This window comes from Aedes albopictus, chromosome 3, assembly GCF_035046485.1.
Source record: "Aedes albopictus strain Foshan chromosome 3, AalbF5, whole genome shotgun sequence".
In the NCBI taxonomy this organism is placed as follows: Eukaryota; Metazoa; Arthropoda; class Insecta; order Diptera; family Culicidae; genus Aedes; species Aedes albopictus.
Window position 1 is genome coordinate 202491781 of NC_085138.1, and position 25330 is coordinate 202517110.

Consider the following 25330-nt stretch of genomic DNA (forward strand, 5'->3'; position numbering starts at 1 on the left):
GTTTGCGTTACTCATTGGTCGTTCTCCCTCGTGGCTGGTTCGTTCAATTACTGCCATTGTTTTGGTGATTTACAAATAAAGACATTGACTTGAACAGAGCTTTATGATCTTAGGCGATGTATAAGTAGATACGCGTTTTTATTGGTATATTTTGTGGTCTAGTAAACATTGCGGCTTTGGATGCTTCAACATATTCAGAAAAAAAATGGCTCACTGGCACCTCAACATCATAAACCGAATTTCATTGTTTCTTATAATGTGGGAGATAATACAAGCTGTTTACAGTTTTAGTACCACCGCACCATTGAAAGGTTTAATAATTAAAAAGGATATTTCCAAAAATCAGAATGATATCCATTCATCGCTGTTGCGATGTAAATACATACCCCGAACGCTGATGCATGCTGATTGAGCCTTCGAGGGACTGGTGTTGATCATACACATAAAACAATCTTGATCTGATTTGAGAATCTGTCGAATCCGCAAAATTTCTTTCCCCTCGTGTGGTTGCTCCACGCTTATCCGGGCGTCGTTTGTTATTTTAAGACCGCCTACGGTCAAAATAGTTTGATCTGACGACCTCAGCCAAGCCATTTTGAAGGGACCTAAATTTGCTACCGAACAGGTCAATGCGGCATCTTGTCCAATTGGTATCGTTACGTTTCGAAGGGGCGAATCAAATTCTGGTTCCAGATCGAATGGTTGCTCTCGCGAATTTGGTTCTGTAGAGTAAGACAAGCCGATAGTAGGATGTTTGTCAATGTTAAAAAAATTTGAAGTGAGGCGGTTGTTTAGGAAATAAAAATGTAAATGACATATTCCACGCACTTCTACACCGTGGTTTTTGAACTTCATCGAACGGTATTTCCGGGCTTCTGCTGTTGATATTGATTCATTTTGCACTAAAACGAAGAAAATAGTTCATATTCTTCTGATAATACTCAAACTTTGAAAACTGTTTCGAGAAAGCAAGTTTCAGTCAAAATCTGTCATTTATTGCGATGGTGTATTTTTACCTATCGTACAAATTGGTACCAAGTATCTTAGAATTCAATGCATTTTTTTTCACAGGTAGGGTTCATGTAAATATAAGCAAAAACATAATTTAAAAAAAAATCAGGGTCGCCTAATTTTCCGGAAAACTCTATTGGAAAACCAACATTTTCCACAGACACCACCTACTTTGAAAAATCATAACTCAAGAACAAAGCATCATAGACACAATGTTTTTTTTTGTGAAACATAAGCAAATTTTCTCGGCAATACAAAATGAAAATTGTTTTCCACAAAATTTTCCACCGTTGAGAAAAATCGGTTGAAAAAGTCGGAAAAAATATTTTCGCACTCCGTGAAAATTCTAAAAAAAATATTTTTGTAAGGGAATTACACAAGCTATATTCTGTGAAATTTTCAGGATGTAGTTTTTCTCCTTTCCTGAGTTATGACCAATTTTGTGTAAATTTTCTAGATGTGCTATATAAGCCGTTTTTTTGAAAAATCATAACTTAAGAACGAAGCAACGATGCACAATGTTTTTTTTTGTCAAATCGTGAGCAAATTTTCTCAGCAATCAAAAAAAAAAATACAACATGAAAATTGTTTTCCACTAAATTTTCCACTGTTGAGAAAAATCGGTTGGAAAAGTCGGAAAAACTATTTTCGAAGTCCGGAAAAATTCAAAAAAAAATATTTTTGGAAGAGAATTACATAAGCTATATTCTGTAAAATGTTCAAGATGCGGTTTTTCTCCGTTTTTTGAGTTATAATAACCAATTATGTACAAATTAATTATCAAGAGGGTCTAAAATCAACCAACATCTGGACCATTTCCACAAAACTGTTGTTTTCCACTGGAGTTCTCTGGAAAATTAGACGACCCTGATTTTTTTCAAATTTGTTTTGTTCATATATAGGGTCTGGGACCATTTGGACAGGAGCACCTATTTTGGGCACTTGCTGCTACAACTCAATCAATTTCAAACCGATTGACTTGGATTTTTGTACATGGCTAGATACTGTGCCTAGCTGATCGTGTCTCAAAAATCAAGTCAATCGGTTGAAAATTGACTGAGTTATAGCAGCAAGTGCCCAAAATAGGTGCTCCTGCCCAAATAGTTCCAGACCCTATATGAACCCTAGCAGTGAAAAAAAAATCATTGAATTCTGAGAACTTTGGTACCAATTTGTACGATAATAAAAAAAAATCCCAAACGCTGTTCTACGCAAGCGCAGTGTACATCGGCTTATACACGAAGAAGTTGAAAACCAGTGATTAGTGAAAAATTGAAGACTAGGTACCGTGACAGGACATCTTTTAATTGGAAATATTTCGGAAAGTATTCATTTCGCTAGATCAACAATAGTTTTTACCCGGACGATCCATATCTACCAATCTGATTGAGTTCACCTCAGACAATAGAAATACACTAGAACTCTAATGGCGCTGTAGTCACTTTTCATATTTAATTATTTTAATAACTTTAATTGTAATAAGTCAATATTTTAAATTGATTTGACACTTCTAGTATCACTTCTGATGGCAAACTAGATGTTGGTCACACGAACAGTCGCAAAATTGGACTTCTGTGGCTAGTTATTCTAATCCTCAGACTGTGTTCAAATTGGTGCAAACCTATGTCGCATAGAGGACATTTTACTGCGTCATTGTCGTTTTTGTTGGGAATTGATTCAGTGTGCCACATGATATACGAAATGGTCAACAAGCAAAGAAAACACTGAATTTCTAATTGTGAAAGTGCTCTTAAAACACTAAGCTGAGTAGCCGGCTTTGCCTAGTAAAAAAATAGTGTCATAAAAAAGGCGCCACTTTTATGAATGCTTACTGACTGCTTCAATACTGTTACAAAACAAATATGTCCACCACCAAAATACAACAATCATGCGCAGACAGAGAGAGGGCAATCTATTCCTCATTAGTGTAAACAAATCGAGGAGAAATTGAAAGAAAATATGCCACAGCTGCTGCATTCTCTGAAAGCATTCGTGTCAAAGTAGTTGACAGGGAAGCCGTTCTCTTATGTGCCTCAGCACTTGTCACAAGGCGCAACGCCGTCATCGATGGAGCGTGATATAGGGCTAATTAGGGCAGTACGAATGAAGTCTCAGAATAAAGGAAGGACTCTTCAATTTCCTTTATGCGTGTATAAAAATTAAGTGAAATTACAAAATTTCATAGAAATATGTTCATATTACAAATCTAGTTCACAAATGATGATTGTTCGTTACTGGATCTTCAATAAATAAAGTCTTACACTTTTTATTTCTTTCATAAGTCAACAGGGCATTAATTTACCGGTGCTTCTATGTAAATATAAAACAAGTATTCTATATAAACTTCAGTCCAGTTTTGTGTCACAATACGCCTCGCTATCTCCTACGTTGGAACACCGATGTCGCTCATAATTTTTCCCACCCAACAAGTGTTCCAAATTTTTCGGTTTCAGACCTTCTTCATTATCTTCGCCAAGCCAGAACGTGTGCGCATCATTACCAAGCGAAGATTTGTCAGAATGAAGTTTCATATTCCCCCTACCGAAAATGCACTATTTATGTAATCTGTTTCAGTTCTGAACCTTGATTGCTTCCCTGCTTCCTTAGCCGTCAAAATCCCATGAAGAAGCAGCATCTATCGTTCACACAAATGCGTGTCAACAGAGTAAACAACTATCGCCACACCTTTTGGCTCCGCATGTTGTTCTTGGCGTGATTTTGTAATAAATCAATTTTCACTACACGACGAATATAATATTTGTCAGTTTTACACCCCCTTCCTATCTACTTGCCCATGTTCTAGAACTATTTCGGGTTACAACACCGATTCAATAAGTTTATATCTGCAATCGGATTTCCAGACACATTCATCTTAATTACGGTCAGCGATTCTTCACAGGTTCTCTCGAACTGGTTGACAGGTCACCAATATGGGTTGTGCTTGGTTTCACCGCTTTCTTTTTTTTTCAAGTCTCACCAGCTCAGACTTTTCGCTCTAAGCCAATTGTTGAGATAAAACAAAAACCTTACCATTTCGCATTCGTTGGAAAATAAAGGAAAGGATTCGGAAAACACCCAAACCCGGATTGAGTTTCACTTATAGCAATTAGAAGTTGCCAGCAAGCGGGATAAAATTTGACTAATTAATTGTCCTTCTTGTATCTCCAGTAGCGAAATCATGGCGTGTGGCGAAGCAAAGAAGTGGCAGGTATCGACGAAACTCATCAAAACACCCGATTCTGGAATTGCTTCATTATTTAGTATGTTTGGAAATAATATCGTGTTTCGTTCTGCTGCGCTGGTGATGTGTTTGCTGTGCACTGAACTGTTCGAAAGAACGTCTAGCTGTGCGGATTGAATTATCGCAATCTGGTGATATGGTTGAAATTCTTTCAATCTAGACGTAAACTTAGAATACATACAAAGAAATTAATTACAGCATAGACCCAATTTCTGTAAGCACCATTTTGTGACATTTTTTTACTTTTATTATCTAACGGTCAAATTTTGACCGATTGCCGGGGTCCGCGGCGAAGCAATCACACGTCCGCTTCATAAATGGATGGTCATGGGTTCGATCCCAGCCCCAGCACTAGCAATTTTTCGTCTGTTGCTCTTCCCCTAAGAGTGGCTGGCACTGACCCTCTTTTGAGCCAATAATTCTAACGGACCCGGATAACTGGATATCGTTGAACGGCAACTCATAATGCAGCCCTTATCGATCTGGAAAGGGAACAACAGCTACATACCAACATCATTGTTCTCATCATTCAGCAATGGACAGAGTAGAAAAGTGAAAGCAGCACAAAGGCAACCAGTTCGATAAAGTAGAATAGAATACATTTAGGCGCTGCACATAGTGTAGGTGCAATCGTGGTGGCAATCGCTTCCGGTTGTATACCATTTCTCCGAAAACCATTTCGCGGATTTTTTTTTCGCGGTGTAACATTTCGTGGAATGCACCATTTCGCCGAATACCATTTCGCGGAACGACTTTTCGCGGAATGTACTGTTTCGCAGAATACCATTTCGCGGAATTTAGTACTTTGCAAATAATAATAAAATAACACATTATTTTCTCTGCTAAACTTTACCAGTCCCATCGCCGATTCATGCGCCCCTCAGCTCTATGATTGTACTAATTGACGTTAAATCTGTTACTTTTCTGAACGAAAATTTACCTTCTTTGATTCGTAGGCTGTTCTTGAGAGTTCTGAACGTCATGCCAAAAGCCATTCGGCCGAATGTCTTTAGGTCGAATGGAAATGAGGCCAAATAGACATTCGGCGCAATGACCAACAAGTCATCGTTGTCACATAAGTTGTACTTTCAAGCACTTATATTGCTAACTCTTCCAGAGATTTTGATTTCCTTAAAATAAGTCTGTTCTTTCCAGTAACATTGTTGTTTGGCGACTGAATTGTTAAATTTTTCATTATTTACCTTCTTTTCTTCAAAGGCTGTTTATGTGGTGTGTAGTTTTTAATAATCAAATTGATAACTCTATAGGAGATTTGCCCTTCTTTTGATAATAGGCTGTTCTTGCAAGTTTATTGTTAAAAATGTTGGCTAGTGACCAAACTGCTAACTTGTCTGAGATTTTTCATTCTGTCAAAAAAGGCCTGTTCTTTAGAGTAACAATGTTGATGAGTTTTTTGGTTGCCAGGCTGCTGACGTTAGAGATTTATCCATCTTTAAAACTAGGGCTGTTCATTCAAGTTGCACTGGAGTTATCTATTGGCGGTCTTATTGCTAACTCGGTGGGAGATATATTCTTTAGCTTTTTTGAGGTCTATTATCTTATTGATCTAACATCTATTCAGCCCAATGATTGTTAGGCCCAACATCCATTCAGTGTAATCTCCTTCGGATTAATGACCCAGAATCATAATTCAGGAACTGAATCTGCTTATCAGCTTCCACACTTTCACCTTTATCTATTGAAAGCATTGTAATTATGCCAAAATGATGCTATTTGTAGACAGTGTGACCGCGTAACCCTTAAGCATAGTAACACTCCTTAGTGATAACTTTACCAGATTTCTCTTTTTTTTTGTATGTTCTAACTAACTCAAACTGCTGTAATAGATATTAGAGAAAATCTCATTTGTGTATCACAGGTTTTTCCTTCTTTCAAACAAACGCTGTTTTTAACAGATATGTTGTTATGTTCAATACAAAACTTTCCCTTCTTCTGGTCAAAACTGTTCTTGCATAAATTATATGCATTATACTTATTTTGGCATAACTGCTAAATTAATATTATCAGAGAATTTTCCTTCTTTCAAACATAGGCTGTTCCATTTTTCATCTGTTGATTTGATTTTTTTTTTATCTGTATTAACAAGATTTTTAGCCCTAGGCTAGTTCATCTCGAGACCCACGCTTTACTTCCCTTCCGAAGGATGAACTCACATTTAGCGAGTTTGTCGGAAGTGGGATTCGATCCCAGGTCCTCGGCGTGATAGTCTAGAATTCTAACCGTCACCCCAGGTCCGCTCTACGATTTGAATTTTGAATCTCATCATGATGTTGTCTCTCGATAAGTTGAATTGTTTGCTCTTATTAAGGTGAAACATCAAAAAATCCCATTGCAATTTTGCATACAAACTTTAGCGGCACAAATCTGACGAACGAAGCACCGAACAAAGCCACACTTGATTATCCTGGCTTTGCTCACTTGCAAAAAGAGGCAGCTTTTCCAAATCGAGTGCATTTGTTTACGATTTTTTAAGATTTGTGCTCTTGAAAACGTGAGTAGGGGTTCAAGTCGGCCATTGTGGCAGCCATATTGATATTCTTTGAAGTTTCTCCTTAACGACTTTCCGCGAAACGGTACATTCCGCCAAATAGTTTTCGGCGAAACGGTGCTTTCCGCGAAATGGTTCATTCCGCCAAATGTCATTCCGTGAAATGTTACACCGCGAAAAGGAATTCCGCGAAATGGTTTTCGGCGAAATGTTATACAATCATCGCTTCCACGTAGTGCCCTAGTGAACAATAGAGCTATAGATACGGTTTAGCGAGGAGAAATAAACTTTAATCAATTCATTCATGTTCATCATCAAACTACTGCTGAATGGCAGTAAATAAAAGTTTTGAAAAACTGTTAACTCGTTAGTCGTTAAAAAAAACTGTGTTCCTGAAAAGGGTTGACAAAATCGGGTCACACATGTCACGCACAAACTTGATAACATGATTTGATGTAAAATTACACAATTTATGGAACACAAAAGAAAAATACGGTTAGTTGGCTCGATGTTGCGCTTTAGTTTGATGAACTTCCAATTGATTTATTGAATCACCTAAATGAAAACTTAGGTTACTAAATATTTCTTCAATGCTTCCACAACAACAGGGAAACGCGGCGGCCATTTATGAAAGAAAGTGAACCAAAGAAACATATTTCCTTTGATTTTGCATCGCAAAATGTTCCCCAAAAATATCCAAAAGTGTGATAGATTTTATCTAACTTTCGGTGTAATTGACAGATTGCATCATTGTCATTGTTGTGTCGCGATTCTAAGAAACTGATTTGCTGGTTACGTTACATACTGTGAGAGGGCAACGATATTCTTACGGTCACGACAGATTACATTCCTTGGTAATATGTATCCAATCACAAATTAGAATTAATTCGCTTTATGTTGTCGAATTGTTTTCCCTGCATTATTAATGAAAACGCTTTTAATTTCTTCCGTGTCAAAAGTTCATTAAATACAGCTGATAGCACGCTACCGAAACCCCGTTTGAATGTGTTTTTTTATAATTCATAGACAGGAAACTGCTATCATTCGTGTACCTAATAGGAAACAAATCCGTGCACAATGCCGTTGTGCATTTTTTGTTGGTTCGTGCTGCCTGATGGAACTGGACACCGTGAAACACGTTTCGAGTCAACGAAATTTTTTAGCCCGTTTCCGTCGTGTCATCCGTCCTGTGCCAGGTATACTGTGCAGCTCATTGAAATAAGCCATTTCCCTCAAAGTAGCAGCCAATCAATTTAGTGGCATCGTGGTATCAAACGGGATTCACCTTCCGTCGAGCAGATTTTTTTCGTCGCCATTCCAGGGCCGGTGAAACAATCAGAACATGTGTGTTACAACAATTTACTCTCGCGGCAGGAGTGGTTGGTGAAATGCATAAATCTCGTGGATTTTTACGACTTGCAAACAAATAGCAACAACAGGGGAGCATACGAATGCGGCATGCGACTGATTCGGCAGTCATCGGCGTTGCAGAGTGGTTTCGCGTTTAAATGACATCAGGTAGCATGAGCAGACATGGGTTTGTGCGCTACACGAGGTGTCGTGCTGGATTAGAGAAAATAAATTGATTTCGAGGCATTTAAAACGGAAAGCAATGGAATTGTAGCTCAGCCTATGGATTGGTCTTTTGCTCTCTATCGTTACGTCCCAACTGGAGCAGAGGCTGCTTCTCAGCTTATATGAGAACTTCCATCGTTAATATTGCGCATTAGGGTCACCACTGGATTGTGTACAGTAGTACGGGACACTTGTATAGAAAAAAATAAATCCTCGCTCTAGCCGTCTTTTTGGATCCAATTTAGGTCCCATAAACTGTGCAAAATTACAGCGCAATCGGTGAAACTATAATTTAGCGCAAGCGTTTCATAGTTTACATAGGATTTACTATGGGAAAAGTTACACAAAAATCCCAGAGGTCGCCCTTTGTCTCCGTAGGGGAAGGTGGGGTAATATGCACCCCCTAAGCAAACGTTTCCCTATAACTAAGATTAAGATGATTTTATGGGTGTCTTTCGTTTTGAAAGTTAGTTTACTTAATTGACTAAGAGACACCAACTTTTGGTCCACGTGGTATCAATTTTATAGGGGCACTTGCCGCTATAACTAAGTCAATTTCAACCCGATTGATTTGAGTTTTTATATAAAGATAGACACTGTACGTGCCTAATTCTACGCAAAAATTCAAATCAATCCATTTGAAATTGACTTAGTTATAGTGCCCAAAATAGGTACACCTGCCCAAATGGTACAAGACCCTAATTAAATTAACATATTAAAAAAGTATTACATTTTGAGTGCTGAAAAACTGTTGGGGGCAAAACACACATTGAGGTGGGGCAAGACCTCGATGTACCAAAGAAAACGATCAAATTTTATGTGTCCAGTCCAGTACCCAATAATATTCATAACCGTGTATTTTTTTCCGTGTAAATTGGCTTTTGTGTAAAAAAGACAATCTTAGAACTTGAGGCCTCTGCAGACTGAACATTACAAACATTTGACAACGGACTACACATATAACACCCAGTGGCCCAGTGGAGAATTTTACGTTCGACGAAAAGTTTTCCCCGACTGGGGCGGGAATCGAACCCACACTCCGAGGCTTACGAGACACCTAAACGACTGACACCGCTAACCGCTCGGCCACGAAGCCCACAAATAAATTATATTTAGCGTGTTATACTGATCTGACAGCTCTGACAGTAAAGGACTAAACATAAATTACGTAAAGTGGGTACCGAGGATTGTTCACAATTTGCGAACTTGGCTGCGGAAAAAATCGTGACCATGACGCCGCTCGTCGTACTGCCTGCCTGCTGCGTTTTTTGACATGTAGGTCGGTGGAAAAAAGCCCCGAAAATGAAGTTTCATAATTTTCCGTTTCCATTGCTTTTCTGGTCAATTTCCTATTTTTTTCTGTACGAACACGTCGGAGCCCTGCACAAATGCGATAGTGAAAATTTTTTTTGAATCCGTTGGCCCGATCCCGAGCCTATTCGTGACATACAAACACCATTCCATTTTTATAGATATCAACTGTCCCCGGCAAACTTCGTCTTGCCTACTGCGTTTTTGACGTTTCAATTTCAAGTCCCGTACGTGTTAAACATCATTTTTTGAAAATTCTTTATTTCTCGATGTTTTTGCCTCATAAACCTTTCGTCCCACTATTTACACCTTGTCTTTAAAAATGCCTGAGGTGGCGATTTTCTGAAAGTGCTTGCCAAAAAGTAAGGAAAACATTTGGTTGCTGAAATTGATGGACCCCCGTAAGTTCGAGCCACAAAAATTTTTGCGAACCCCTCGATTTTTGTCAAATGTTGGCTTCAAGTGTTATAACTCGAAAATTTCTTCTGAAACTCGCTCAAAACAAAACGCTGCTGAAAAGAGGAAAGATAGAGCAACTTTTTTCAGTAATAAAAAGTTGGGTCGGCCATATTGATTTTGGCCACCATCTTGGATTTTTTTTTTATTCTTATTCACTTAACCTAATTTACAGCTCTATTGTCCACTGGGGCACTACGTGAGCAATTTCAATTGACAGCTGCACTTACATTTTGTACAGCGCCTAGATTCTATTCTACTTTATCGAGCTGGTTGCCTTTCTGCTGCTTTCACTTTTACTACTTTAGACCTAGTAGAATGATGAGCACAAGGATGATGATGGATGGCCGTTGTTCCTTTCCAGTCCGATTGGGGGTCCATTATGAGTAGCAGTTCGCCGATGTCCAGGAATCCGGGTCCGTTTGAGCCATGGGGCTCAGAAGAGGGTCAGTGCCAGTTGCTCTCGGGGGAAAAGCAACTGACGAAAAATTGCAAGTACCGGGACTGGGAATCAAACCCATGACCATCCGCATATGAAGCGAACGTGTGACCAACTACGCCACGGGCCCCGGCATCTTGGATTTTTATACCAATACTTTTTTTAACCACCAATTTTCAAATTTTTTACACCAATTGCAATCTGACAACATAGGGGAAATTGTGTATTTTCGGCAGTTTTGTTTTCTTCGTCATGCGGGGTTCTTTGAAAGCTGTTGAACCCAGAGTTGTCCTCAAATCCTTCCCAAACAAGCTGAATTATATGACCAAGTTGTGGGCTTCGTGGCCGTGCGGCTAGAGGCGTCAGTCATCTAGACGTTTCGTAAGCCTCAGGAGTGTGGGTTCGATTCTCACTCCAGTCGGGGAAAACTTTTCGTTGAACGGAAAATTCTCCTCTGGGCCACTGGGTGTTATGTGTGTTGTCCGTTGTCTTATGTAAGTGCTTGTTCAGTCTGTACAACCTCTGGTTGAAGACGGTGTAGTGTCTTTTTAAAGTTTCAGGTAATTTGGCCGACAAAAACTCCCCATGACGGAAAGAACAAACCTGCCGATAATGCCCTTTATAAAAATAAAGATGTATTGTTTTCCTATCATAAGTTATATCTGCAGTTTTGTAAATAAAGTCACGTTCTCCCATTTCCATGGGTACCGGCAATGACATGCCACAGCATCAGAGTTTACGCCTGCATGTATACTCATACCCACCTGCAGCAAAATTTGGGAAAATCGGAGGTTAGTTTCCGTTTTTGACTCTTTCTCATTGATGCAAGAATTGCTTTAATACATTTTTTTAGTGTTTTGAAAAGCTTATACACCCGATTTTTTTTGCACGGGTCTGGTTTTTGCTATAACTCAGTAAATTTTTAACTGATTCTCACGAAATTTTGTACCTACATGTGTACAAAATTGCATGAGAATCGGTTGAAAATTGAATGAGTTATAGCACAAACCAGACCCATGCAAAAAAAAATCGGGTGTACCTTCATTATTCCATTAGTGGGTTCAGGTTTTAAATTTGAGTTCGTAAACACTGCGAAATAACGCTGCATTTATGTAAACGTCCGGCACCTGGCCCAGTGCGCAAAATTGGCATGATTTACAAAACTGCAGATAACTTTTTATAGGAAAAACACATATCTCTAATTTTTTGATATGTTGTGTATAATGTCTCAGCTTTCAATTGATGTAAAAACTGTGAAAATCGGTGGTTGCCAATATGGTTGAAAAAAGTTTTGGCCGACCCAAAATTTTACACGCAGAAAAATGACGATTGTTTAAAACAATAAAACGCATGGTTGATTTTCAAACTGAGAATTAACTTACTTCAAAGTTAGATTTCTTTGTTCTAACGTAGAGTTCATCGATAAAAACAACCAATTACCATCATTACATATAATGTTAGAAACTGCATTTGTTTCTATAAAATGGGGACCATAAACATGGCCCGGAAGCACTCACACATTTATAAAATTCTTACCCCAACTTCGCCACAACAAACAAACTGTCAAAAATTTCGACAAATGAAAATATTTATAATATCAAACAATGGAATAGTTCAGTTTAAACTAGAAATCATTTTGTCGCTATAATAAACTGAAAATTCGGTTGATTTGAACTAGAATTTAATTGTGTTTACAATTTATTTTTCTGCGTGTACTACTGTAAATAGTTGCTTTATCTTTCCTCTTTTCAACAACGTTTCGTTTTGAGGGAGTTCTAGAAGAAACATTTGAGTAATAACACTTCAAATACAGGGGATAGACAAAATGATCGGGACAGGCAAAATTTTTACTTCTCAAAAAATGTTCAACTAGCTGTAACTTTTCGAAACGTGCATCATATATTCTCAAATTTTTACTGTTAGATGATCAACTAGTTGTGTATCAGTGGACAAAATTTGGAAAAGATCGGACTATTCTGCACGAAGTTATAAAGATTCTAGAAAAAGGTAAAATTATCCGATAGCCAACTTTGAGCTGGTATATCTCCGGATTCAATGAACCGAATGCAATGAAATTTCGACTATTATGACTTATATAATGAGCTTTGAAAAACTTTTGACACAACTTAAAATTCTTAATACGAAAGAAAATTGTAACGATTACTTTATTTTTCTAATAAAACACCAAATTTTCTAAAACTTCAACATCGTTTCAAAATTCAAGATGCTAATTATAGTTTATATGAAGTCCCTCTAATTGCCTTGAATATACATATGTTTTGAAGGAAAGTAACAACATAGCCTTCAATAAACAGAAAAAGTATTGGGATGCATACTAAAAATAGACAAATTTACTAAAAAGTCATAAATTAAATAAAATCGCTCTAACTTTTTTTTTGTTAATAATTTAAAGTTGTGTTAAACGTTTTTCAGAGATCATTATATAAGTCTTAAATGGTCAAAATTTCATTGCATTCGGTTCATTGAATCCGGAGATATAACAGCTCAAAGTTGGCTATCGGATAATTACACCTTTTTCTAGACTCTTCATAACTTCGTGCAGAATAGCCCGATCTTTTCCAAATTTTGTCCACTGATACACAACTAGTTTATCAACTTACAGTAAAAATTTGAGAATATTTGATGTACTTTTCGAAAAATTACAGCTAGTTGAACATTTTTTGAAAAGTGAAAATTTTGCCTGTCCCGATCATTTTGTCTATCCCCTGTAGGCCAACATTTGACCAAAATCGAAGGGTCCGCAAAAATGGTTGTGGCTCTAACTAACGGGGGTCCATCGATTTGAGTAACCTAATGCATTATCCTTACTTTTTTGACAAGGACTTTCAGAGAATCGCCAACTTAAGCATTTTTGAAGACAAGGTGTAAATAGTAGGACGGTCTCAGCGAGAGTTACTCCCAACCAAATTATTAGCCAGGGCTAGTTCATCTCGAGACCTACGGTTTCACTTCTCTTTCGTTGAAAAAACTCGCACATTGTGAGTTTGTCTGGAGTGGGACTCGATCGCAGGTCCTCAACGTGAAAGTTACGTTCATTAACCATCACCCCAGACCTGTTCTATTTTTTTCACTCCAGGACCGATTGGGAATCGAATTTATCACCCTTATAAAAAGCCATGCTGAATACCCATGTGCTTACCGCTTTGGCTATATGGGTTGTTGGTCTTCTTTCATGTTAACCTTTGTATTTGAGTACAAAGTTATCTCAAAAACTAAAAAAACATACATCTCTGATTTTTTTATTGTTATGCCAAATTTCCTGAATTTTACCATGGTTCCGAGACCATACACGTGGAAAAACTAAAATGGTTGCCTATTTTGGAACCTAAACACAATATGGCCCCTTTAACGTATTTTTCATTAAATCTACAATTCAGTTTGTGTGCCATTGCCAAGTTATTTGGTAGTGTATTCAACAAAATATAATAATAAAAAAACATTTCAGAAGCTTTTAATCAAAAATAAAAGTTTAAACTTGGTCAACTGGTTCAAAAGTTATGATTTTTTGAAAATTTTTAGTTTTTAAAAACCTTGATTTTTGGGACCACCCTATCTGGAAATTGGTCACCCAAATGACGAAATAAAAAAGTGCGGATTTAATTAAGTACATGCGATGAACTACAAACCCACCAAGTTTCATCGGTGTTGCACTATATCGTTTTTCTATGGAATGATTGTATATAAGTACTAGAACTAGTTAGAGATTTATCACCAGATTACGCGCTAATCGAATGCATAAGTAATTTCAGCAAATAAAATTTCGGATTGTTGAAGTCACGATTTGCACAGCAAACATATTTTATGCAATTCAGTATCATCATTTCTATTTTATACTACTCATTTCAGTATCTCAATGACCCATTTTTCCGTGCCGGTTCATTATGCAACTAAAACGAGTTGCATAATGAAAAAAAAAACATTTGAGTTGCATTATGAACATTATGAACTTTTGCAACTCGTTACATACATAACTATTATGAGATGTCTTCTACTAGAAATGTAGCTAGAATCAGTATAACAGAGTTTGTTACTCAGCATTCTACAAATTTAATTTCAGAAATCGAGTTTTGTATAGGAAGAGATGGTGATATAAAACGTAGAGTTCTGCGGGAGTTATCCCTAAGCAATTCAATCTAGTAATATCGCTTTTAGCAGAGATGGGTATGTTCTCATCCCCGATTCTTGAGTTTTACAAAAAAAAACTAAAAAACACCAACGAGCTTGTAGTTGCGAAAAATTTATCTTCATTAACCTTTTTGAACTGACAAACTTGAAGATGCAATTTTAAACATCCAGTGAACTGAACTGAACAGGAAACTAAATCATTTGTTCATTGCATGTAAGCATACATATAAATAATCAATTTTCAATCTCATTCCAGACAGTCAAACCTGAGTTTTGTATCTTCATAATTGGGGAACTTAGGAAGTCCAGCCCTTTCTAAAACACAGCCACAGCATTTTTTCGTAACTTCATACAGAAAAAAAAGAAAAAGAAAACGGGATACCAGTTTTCTGACGACCAGAAGTTTGAGGAATATGCACTTTATTATTCAGCCGTAAATGTGTAACTTAATAATAGTTAGAGACTATCCTTAGTTTGATAATTAATTTTTCATCCGGAATGGTTACTTCTTTTTCTTATTATTGGCGTAACGTGTTCACAGGAACAAATCCTGCTTTTCAGTCGAGGAAGTCAAGGAAATTTCCAGGCTATGGAAGGTCTTAATAGTAACGTATGCATTTAACACAACTTTCTTTATTTTTATCAATTTTTCATGCACACATTTTACAGTCAGGTGTTATATGTTAAAATTTTCCCCGATTCTACAACATATTTACTGATTAAGCTCCGACTTTTGTGGTGAAGCGTCCATTGTGGAGTTATGGCAATGAATGTTTCATCATCAAAACATCATGGGAAAATAGAAAAGGTGTTTCACTAAACAGTGTAAATGACTGCTTAAGTTCATTCTGTTTTTCTGTTTATTGATATGTTTCATGAAATTGTGGAAGAAAAAAATAGGTTACATTGATGATTTGCGCTGTTCAATTGATTTTTTTTAAGATTTTCTACTTTTAGGTGATTGATGCAACAAGTTACAAAATGTTGATTTTTACAGCACAATACGGCCATTTATCCAACGAGGTTTGCCGAGTACTCTAGCATTTCAGTTTACTTCAGCACAAGTGAAAATCAAAGGGGTATCGCTGTCCGATCACTTTTGCACATTTTGAACACCTTGTCACGCCCAGACCTGTGAACGGAAAGTTTTTTAACTTCGTATTCGGAAAATTCAGCATACTTGTAATTCCGTGTCAAAATTTGAGCACAACCCATCAAAGCAAACGTTAATTATAACATCCCAAAGTTGGCCAATTTTCGTTTGTCCGATCAATTATGCACATTTTTGAAGGAATTTCTTGAGAAATTTCCAAAGAAACTTCTCAAGGATCTTTCGCTGGAATTCCTTGAGGAATTCCGTAGATTTATAAAAAAACTGAAAAAAATTCTCAACGAACTTATCAAACAATTTCTCACGAAATTTCCGAAGGTATTCCATAAGACATTTCAGACATATGTCAAAAAAAATTTCCAAACGAACTCCTTTAACAATTTCCGAATTTCCCTTATCAAGGCATTTTTAAAGGAATTCTTAAAAGAATTTCCGAATGAGTTCCTCTAGGAAATAAAAAATCACAAAAAGCATTTCTTCAGGAATTTCCGAAATATTTCCAAGGAAGTTTTGAAAGATTTTTAAAGAAATTCCTTATGGAATTTCAGAAGGGATATCTCAAGAGACTTTTAGTGGATTTTTTTTTCAATATTTTCGAAAGAATTGCTTCAGGAATTTGGGAAGGAATTCTCACAGAAATTCCCGGATGAATTCCTCCTAGAATTTTTGAAGGTATTCATCAATGAATTTTCGGATGAATTCCTTACGAAAACTCCGAAGGAGTTCCTCAAGGAATATTCTAAATCTATTTCAAAAAAATACCTCAAGGAATTCCCGAAGAATCTTCTAAAGGAAATCGTAGAAGAACTCTCGAAGGAATGTCTTATGGAATTTCTCAAGGAGCTTTAGAAATGAAGGAATTCCTCAAGAAATTTCTGAAGAATTTGTCAAGGAATTTCCGGTGGAATTCCTCAAGGATTCTCGAAATAAATTCCTGAAATTAGTTTTTAATTGATTCCTTTAAAACTTTTCGAATGCATTCCTCTAGCAACTTCCAAAGATATTCCTCCAGGAATTTCCGAAGGAATTCCTTTAGAAATTTTCAAAGATTTTTTTCCAGCAATTCCAAAGGAATTAATTAAAGGATTTTTCGAAGAAATTTCTCCAAAAATTTCTTAGCGTATTCCTCAAGGAAAGGAATCTTAGTTTGATTGGATTTTTGAAAGAATTCCCGGAGAAATTCTTAAAGTATTTTCTGGAGCTTCTCAAATGGATTTCTGGTGGAATTAAGAATGATATTTGTAAAGAATTACTGGGGAAATTCTCAAAAGAATGCATGGTGAAGTTCGTAATAAAACTTCTGGAGGAATTATTGAAGAAATTTCTGAAGGCATTCCCAACGGAATTACTGCAAGTTTTCCGAAGGTAATTTCTGCTGGAATATCTACATTAAAATAACCTGGAAAAATATTAAAGAAACTTCTGGAGAAACTGCTGGATAAATTCAAATTCATCATGGCATTTGTTAAGAAATTCCTGAAGCAATATCTTGAGGAATTCCTCAGGATTATAATCATATATGATTCTTCCATTGGTTCCTGTTAATCACCCATATTTCATACTTCACTTTTATTTTTTTTAAATGATGAAGTATTTGAACTCTATGTTATTGCAAAGTGGTTTTCGGTGTAAGGGTTCTCGCCCCCACCTGGCCGAAAAGCTGGCTACGCCCTTGCGCCATTGCCTACCTGATCAAACATTACAGCCGCGCTGTCGTGCATGAGAGTTTCTACGTGGTTCTACCTGATTTCATGTTTGTGAAGTTAGGAAGATTATCCTGAATGAATATTTTTCGCAATTGCAAAAAAACTTTGTATGCAACTCGTTGAAAAACTCGACTTTTTCAGCACTCGTGCTCAAAAAATCATCATTTTGCAACTTGTTGCATAAATAACTATTTCAGTTATTGGATTATTTTTGGAAAATCATTTACAATATATCGGAATAATTAAAAAGCACAAAAAATATCTGGAAATTGTAATGGAAATTATTTAAAATAGAATTTTGAATTCAAATAACATCCCTGTTACCCCCGAGGGTGTTTGCACTTAATTGTGGCTGATGGATATTTCTTCATCTATCTACATTTAAAAATATACCATTGATCCTTTCATATATTTGAATTCACAAGAATAGAAAAAAGGCAGTTATGGTTTGCTTGTTGATTACCTTGTGCGTTGATGATCTGCAGAAGAAGGAGACAAGTCAGCAGTTTCCAAAGCTTAGGCGGACCCATTTCGCACAGGTCAAGCCAGCTTCCGGCTGTCTTCAATCTACACAAGTCACTATTTCTTCCTCTAGCACGGCACTTTTGTTTACCGAAAAGGGATTATTCCAGTTTTTTTTTTAATATCTTCCTTAAAATTTCACCAACCGTTCAGGGCACCTCATGTAGCGGGGATCTGAAAATTTCAAAACACAAACTATTCTCCTACTTTCGGCAACAGGTTGGACGTTCACAGTGCTTCTTCTTCGTCACTTTCGCTAAGCTTCTCGCACCCAACAAGAATCACGCTTTCGTTCACACGTGCCGGCAGCCTCAGCATCATAATCACCATATTAAATGAGTTATGACAGGAACAGTTGTGGAGTGAGTGAGGTGCTGCTGTGCTTATAATAGGGCGTATTGTGTTACGACTAATTAATATTAATAGTTTTTAAAATGCCCTTTAGAGCCACTGTTTGTTCCCCTTTCTGGATTGAAGGTAAGATGAGATTCGTTCGTATTCCATCCTCACATTGCTTCATTTATGTTGTAAGCCAAATAAGTGGATGGATTGGATATAGAGTATTTAGAGATTTTAGGCACGTTCGCATTTTTCTTCTCAAGTGTCACCGAAAGGCGTTGGCTCCTGGTCACAGAAAGACGCACTAATATTGCACTTGTTCGCCACACAATCACGTTGTAAATTACTTCCACTGTGCCAATAAACGCGCGGCGCGACTTTCGCTGTCGCAGATGAATTGAAACAGATGGCAACGGTCGTAACCCTTTCACAGTGCACGCATAATTTCTAATCTATTTCAATCAATCCCAATGCTGGTAGAATGGAGTAGCAGCACATCATCGGTAGCGGCAGCCTGTCAGTGACCGTTCAGTTATTCATTAGGCAGCGCATCACTTTTATAGGATGACGTCTGCCGACGATGCGATGCGATGGTTGGCTCGAAGGGATCGTTAGATTCACGGATTTATGATGCAGTGGCGATTTTGTTTTCAAATAAACATTGACTGTGGTAAAATCATCAAAATGCTCGTAGCTGCACTTTCGATTTAGGTATTGGGATAAATATTATGCCTCTCAAGTAAAATCAGAATATGGCGATTATCTGCCTCTGGCTTCTGTTATAAGCGCGACAGTCACTAATCATAACAGCGTCACCAGATTTAAAAGTATATAATTCCATTATATGGGGTTTGACAGCAAGAACACTCATTCCACTGAGCCACTCTTGCCGTTCGTCACAAATACATTCAAAAACATCTGTCACTTCGCGAAACCGACGTGCTTTTGTTTTTGGCGGGAACACTTTTTCTTTTGTTTTGCCCTGAGTATCGCGGACTGACTCAATATGCTCTCTCTGCGGGAGCCAAACATTGGGAGCCAAACATTGAAGATAGAGGTTATGTTAAACCTTGTTGTACCTGTGTGCTTGATTGAAGAGTATTGTTATCTAGGTGCTGCGGATATAATCAAAACTGTAGTCACGATATCTCCATTTGCCGCTGTCAATCCGTTGGAAAGCGAGGAGAAGGATAAACATTGTTTTGAACCCTTTTCAGCTAATTTTGTAATAACTATCCATCAAAATTTCCATCGCGAATGGAAAATAATAAACTTTGCACACGAAAACAAAACTGGAATAATGGTGGATTGATCATGTTTACCATTTCCGAACAGCGTCGCGACGGCATGTTTGACAACTGCGCTGAGAGAGGAGTTTGCAAGAAAATTGAACGCTCGTGCGTGTTTACAAGCTGTGTGCCGGGAGTGTGTTGGTGTGTGTTAGCTAGCTTGAAAAATAAAACCGTTTCTATTCGCAGCACCTAGGTTTTGCCTTGCGACTGTCATGCGGCGGTATGCCTTGCGAGCGTACGACCGCCGCAGGACTCTAATAAAAGATAAGCGCGACAATATCATTTCTTTTGCACATGTCGTTATTTCGCGTAATCGGTAGTAAACAAGTAAATGGGAAGTTTTCAGATAGTGAGCTCGTTTCATATTGTTTCTTCTATTCGTTCTATATATCAATTAAGAGGTGATTATCTACCAAAATAACTACTTAGTAGAAGATATTGATGAGGACATTAAGAAGACTTTAAGGTGCTAAAATTTGGAACAAAGGTTACGAAAACATCATTTTTTATTTTGATTTAATCAACTCTAGAATACCCTTAAAAATCGAAAAACTGTATATACATATAACTCGTACGATTTCAAGTGACTTGACCCTCCCATACTTCTTCTTCTTCTTCTGTATGGCTCTACGTTCCCACTTGGCCTGCCTCCAAATTAGTGTACTCAGTACTTTTTTTTTGAAAGGTTCTTCGTGGCACGAAGTAATTTGAGGGCTTTCTTTTCCAGTCATTGCATGAATTAGTATATTGTGAGACAAGCACAACGATACACTATGCCCAAGGAGTCAAGAAAATATTCTCGAACGGAACGGGAATCGAACCCGCCGTCTCCGGATAGAATTATAGTGTTCAGAGATAAGGACATAATTTTGTTTAGGCACACACAAATTGTAAAAAATATTACGTTAAGTACTGTTCCTTTGAATTCCACTAAGAATTTGCATCCTTTGACAGATACGTATTTCGACCTCAACTGTAAGGTCGTCTTCAGTGTCTTGTACTTGACTCGACTTAAGTAAGTACGAGTAAGTACGAGTCAAGTACAAGACACTGAAGACGACCTTACAGTTTTTTTTTTTTTAGCACAATTTATTCTTAATCACTTAACCTAATTTACAGCTCTTTTGTCCACTTGGGCACTACGTGAGCGATTTCAATTGACAGCTGTACCTACAGTATTGTACAGAGCCTAGATGTATTCTATTATACTTTATCGAACTGGTTGCCTTTCTGCTGCTTTCACTTCTCTACTCTACATGGTAGAATGATGAGCACAAGGATGGTAGGTGGCCGTTGCTCCTTTCCAGTCCGATTGGGGGTCCATTATGAGTAGCAGTTCGCCGATGTCCAGGTATCCGGGTCCGTTTGAGCCATGGGGCTCAGAAGAGGGTCAGTGTCAGCCACTCTCGGTGAAGAGCAACTGACGAAAAATTGCAAGTGCCGGGGCTGGGAATCAAACCCATGACCATCCGCATATGAAGCGAACGTGTGACCAACTACGCCACGGGCCCCGGCAGACCTTACAGTTGAGGTCGAAATACGTATCTGTCAAAGGATGCAAATTCTTAGTGGAATTCAAAGGAACAGTACTTAACGCGATTTTCTTTTTATTTACAGATATTCCCCTAACAAGCCCAGGTTAATCATCATCAAAAAATATTAGTTTTTGCACGTTTTCATGGTCTCGGGACCAAAAAGGTACTTATATTTTTATTATCAAATTCGGGTATTTTGACGTAACATATCCAAAAATCAATTGTATGTTTTTTGGCCTTGCAGTCTTCGGATTAGTCAATTTTTTATGAAAGCATAGTGACGATAAGAATAGTGACCCGTCATACAAATCTTCCCAAGTGGATAACTGACACAGAGGAAGATTACAAGTGGTAGTCGAAATACGCGTATCTGTCAAAGGCAAAATAGGGTGGAATTAAAAGGTACAAAACTGATTACACTTATTCGTAGAGGATATTCTGCTTAGAGGGTTCGAAAAGTCGGTACAAAATCTTCCCAGTTTTTCCTGACAAAAGTAATTAGAAATGTCTTAAATCTCATGTAATAGTTATTTATGTAAAGAGTTGCAAAAAGTTGATTTTTTTCAGCACGAGTGCTGATGAATCAAATTTTGCATCGAGTTCCATCCAACATTTTATGCAATGATTTTTTACATAATGCAACTCATTTGAGTTGCATAATGTTCATAATGCAACTCAAATGGGTTGCATTATGAACATTATCCAACTTTCTTTCAATATGAAATTCATTTTAGTTGTATAATGAACCGGTACGGAAAAGTAGGTGATAATTATATTGAATTGAGTAGTATAAAATATAAATTATAATAATGAATTGCAAAAAAAAATGAAATTTTGATCATTGTTTGTGAAATTGTGGGTAATTGATGAAGTTCGTCCTAAATTTAACAATATTCTATATGCAATTCTTACCACAACACGAAAAACAATAGCTCTGTAAGTGTGTTCAGTTTTGTTGTTTAGCTTTAAACATGTCCGTATTATTACATAGAACCCTTGAGAAAGATGGCATAGACCATCGAAACGTCGGGCATGAAGAATACATATGTCGTTTTGACTGCACCGAAGACTGCAAGGACGAAAAACACCCCCAAGTATGCCCAAGGGAGTCGAGAAAAGTTTCCAACCGAAACGGGAATCGAACCCACCGTCTCCGGACTCGCAAATCAAAGCCTTATCCACAAGGCTAACAGAAGACCCATTTAAAATAGGTAGGTAAGATATGTTTTACGTCGTAACGCACCTATTAAGTAATTGGTTCTACAACTTGTCGGTGCACTTTGATATTCATTTAAAAAAGAGAGCTATTGATACAGAAAGGGTTTGAAACAGTGGGGAATCTATACCATACGCTTCGTCCCACGTGGGAGGTACTGCAAAACAATGGTAGTATTTATTCGCAACAAGTAGTTTACAGTTCATTTCCGCATCCACTAGCGGAAAAAGAGAATCCGCATGTCTTTACTCTAGATTAATCTATGTAGCGTCCAAGCGGACAAAACAAATAAATTATTGAATCTAGCTAGCCAACGCATCAAAAGAAGCAAGTAAAATGCCGACCGGGGACAATGTCTCCGATGATACCTCGGAGTCCGTGGGGCAGCTTATTCTCACATTTATCCTCATTATGCAGTTTTTCTCCCTAAACGAGCATTCTTAGTCAATTAATATCATATAAAACCATTAACTTTTTAATATCATTACGCTGCTTCCTTTTTTCATCAGCATCGGCCGCCCTCTTTTGCTACGCGTCGGCAACTCGCTCTCTCTCTGAATCTGTGTGACAAAGTCAATGTGACGCCTCGCTGCCGTTTGCAAGAAAGAATGTGGATGTGGATGAGTCAAAGTGTAAGACGTTAAAGAGATTTCCCATTACATCTAGGCAGAGTAGTATTAGAAGGGAACTCTTTCAGAATTGATATGTTTGTTGGCGCAAAGAACACGTTCTGATGCGTTAAATTACTAGAGTTGCATGTGTTTGTTTTCTAAATATATAATCATGTATTGTTAAAACATAAAGTGTTTCAAAATAATACAACTCAACTTCTGATCAGTACTCAAAACTGTAAATTTCTTGTGTTTTCTTACCTCTAAGGTGAAGATGCTTTCAAAGTCTTTCAGGCTAATTTGATTATTGCATTACATTTTCCACACCTTGAAATTGAGGTAGCACCCAAACACTTCATCAAAAGTGCGGTCTACGGCACGCGTATCAAAGTAGAAAAAAAACAGGACAAGTGAAAACACTCTACGCCATAACGCGATAACCTTTAGCGATTATCAGTCACTTTAGCCAGAGTGGATGCTCGATTATAAGAAAGGTTCTTATTCTTGAAGTGTTGAACGCATAATAGCTTGTACAAACGATGCAAAAACGAAACGAAAAGATCCTTGGCGAATGTCAGTTCCTGGAATTGGGTCTAGGCTGAACGTGTGCATGCAGATACTCTAATCAGTGATGCACTAATTAACCTACTGAGGTTCGCAGAAATTCATTATCAGTAATCTCACTAAATATGCATTCTTGTTCATTGTTCCCTCGTATTTACTCAATGGTTATTAGAGATGAAAGTCGTTGAAAAATATGCTTGTCTAATACAGAACATCCTTAAAAGTGAACTCTTGCGTCGGAGGTTCCATGTTGTCACTTTGAAGACTTAATTTGGTTAATTTCGAGTAAAAAATATGTAGGGCAACAGCCCACCACGCTAGATGAAAGAGTATTTTATTTTTGAGTAACGATGATAAACATCGTTAGCAAAACTAGCGAATACGAAGCAAAAACATAGCACTAAACAGGACCGACGACGGCTTGATGATGATTCCTCATGTTTCGTCTATCTTAATTCTCGGTCACGTCGAAACACTGCTCCATCTTTAGCAAACGTTTTACCGCAAAGCTAGTTCGCACAATTCGGCACAACTTCCGTTAATTGTTCGAAAAGCCCTTTCGATGAAACCAAGCATGGTTTGGCAACTTTCGAAATGAAATTTATCCTATTTTCTCGCAGAAATTAAAACTAAAACAGCATCAAATGGAGGGGAGCAACAATATTTTGCGGAGGAAATTTTACGTAATGAAACACTAGGATGGTTTGCTCTACACCTGGCCTGGGTTGAAGTTGTTGATGTACAAACACCGTTATTAAATGTAAGCTGATATCGAGCAGAGAGCACCATGTTAGCACAAAATTAACCCGATGCTGGAAAGTTTTTTTTTATTCTCCAGTTTCTGCTGCAGCTAAGTCAATTTAAGCTAGTTGAGTAAGGAAGATGCTTCAGTTTATGTCCGCGTTCCCTTGAAGGTAGGTAGGTACTGCATACTAGTGGATCCGAAGCAGTTTTTGAATTCATGCTTATGCGATCCAATGTAACGTGTGGCAGCAAAAATGTGTTTCGTGATTACTCATTCTGTCTTTTAGATTCCGGATAGATAAAGGAATGCTGGGGCTGAACATGAAAAAACCATTACAGGTTGGACGTCGTGCACTATCACTTTCTACGGAATAATCGATTTTTTACTATGTGCTTGTCGTGGTGATAAATGTCCTTGGCTAATATTTGTGGTTTATAATTTGCAATGTATGTACTACTGCAAAATTTAACTTGAAGTTTTGATCAACGCATTGCATGCTACTTCTTCTTGTTTTTGGCTGTACGTCCGCACTGGGACTTGGCCTGCCTTGCTTTAACTTAGTGTTCTTTAAGCACTTCCACGGTTATTAATTTTCGCGTGTAAAAATACGTCATTTTTGTAAAGTTCAACTCAATACTATTGGAAAGGCATACAAAACGTAGTTCCATGTAACGGAAACTTTGTTCGTCCGGTCGCAAATTGCAGCACATGCAATATTCGTCGTTTTAGATAGGATGACTTTGGGTATTATCGACATGATTGTTCTATTCGTCTTGAGGGTTTTATCGGCCAAATTGCCTGAAACATCCCGGTCAACAACCCGAACAGAGGGAAAAAGCTCAATAATAGCATATTTTGATATTGAGAACAAAAAGTGATATTTGTTTGTTTGAGATAAGAGGTAAAAGTACTGAAAATAAAATCTCAATTTTACTTTTGGAACATCATCATTATAGCACATTTAGCTCTTGGTAAGATCTAACCAATGGCAGTGAGCTATT

The 25330-nt window shown here is 37.5% G+C and overlaps 1 protein-coding gene across 32 annotated transcripts in view; it reads right to left on the reverse strand.

Moving 5' to 3' along the window:
• The window catches only part of LOC109404958 (basement membrane-specific heparan sulfate proteoglycan core protein), a 305493-nt gene that overhangs the window by 105915 nt on the left and 174248 nt on the right, over positions 1–25330 (reverse strand). For 3 of the 32 annotated variants that reach the window (XM_062858597.1, XM_062858592.1, XM_062858595.1), the window contains exons 2-3: positions 17969–18201; positions 387–722 (exon numbers count right to left, since the gene is read on the reverse strand). The exons of 24 other annotated variants lie outside the window; for them this stretch is intronic. In XM_062858597.1, the coding sequence (XP_062714581.1) occupies positions 387–722; positions 17969–18035 (403 nt within the window). In that variant the 5' untranslated portion in view covers positions 18036–18201. Of the gene's footprint in view, positions 1–386; positions 723–17968; positions 18223–18354; positions 18472–25330 lie in introns of those variants that run through there. 5 more of the 32 variants (XM_062858599.1, XM_062858598.1, XM_062858596.1 and 2 more) reach the window with 3 other exon arrangements.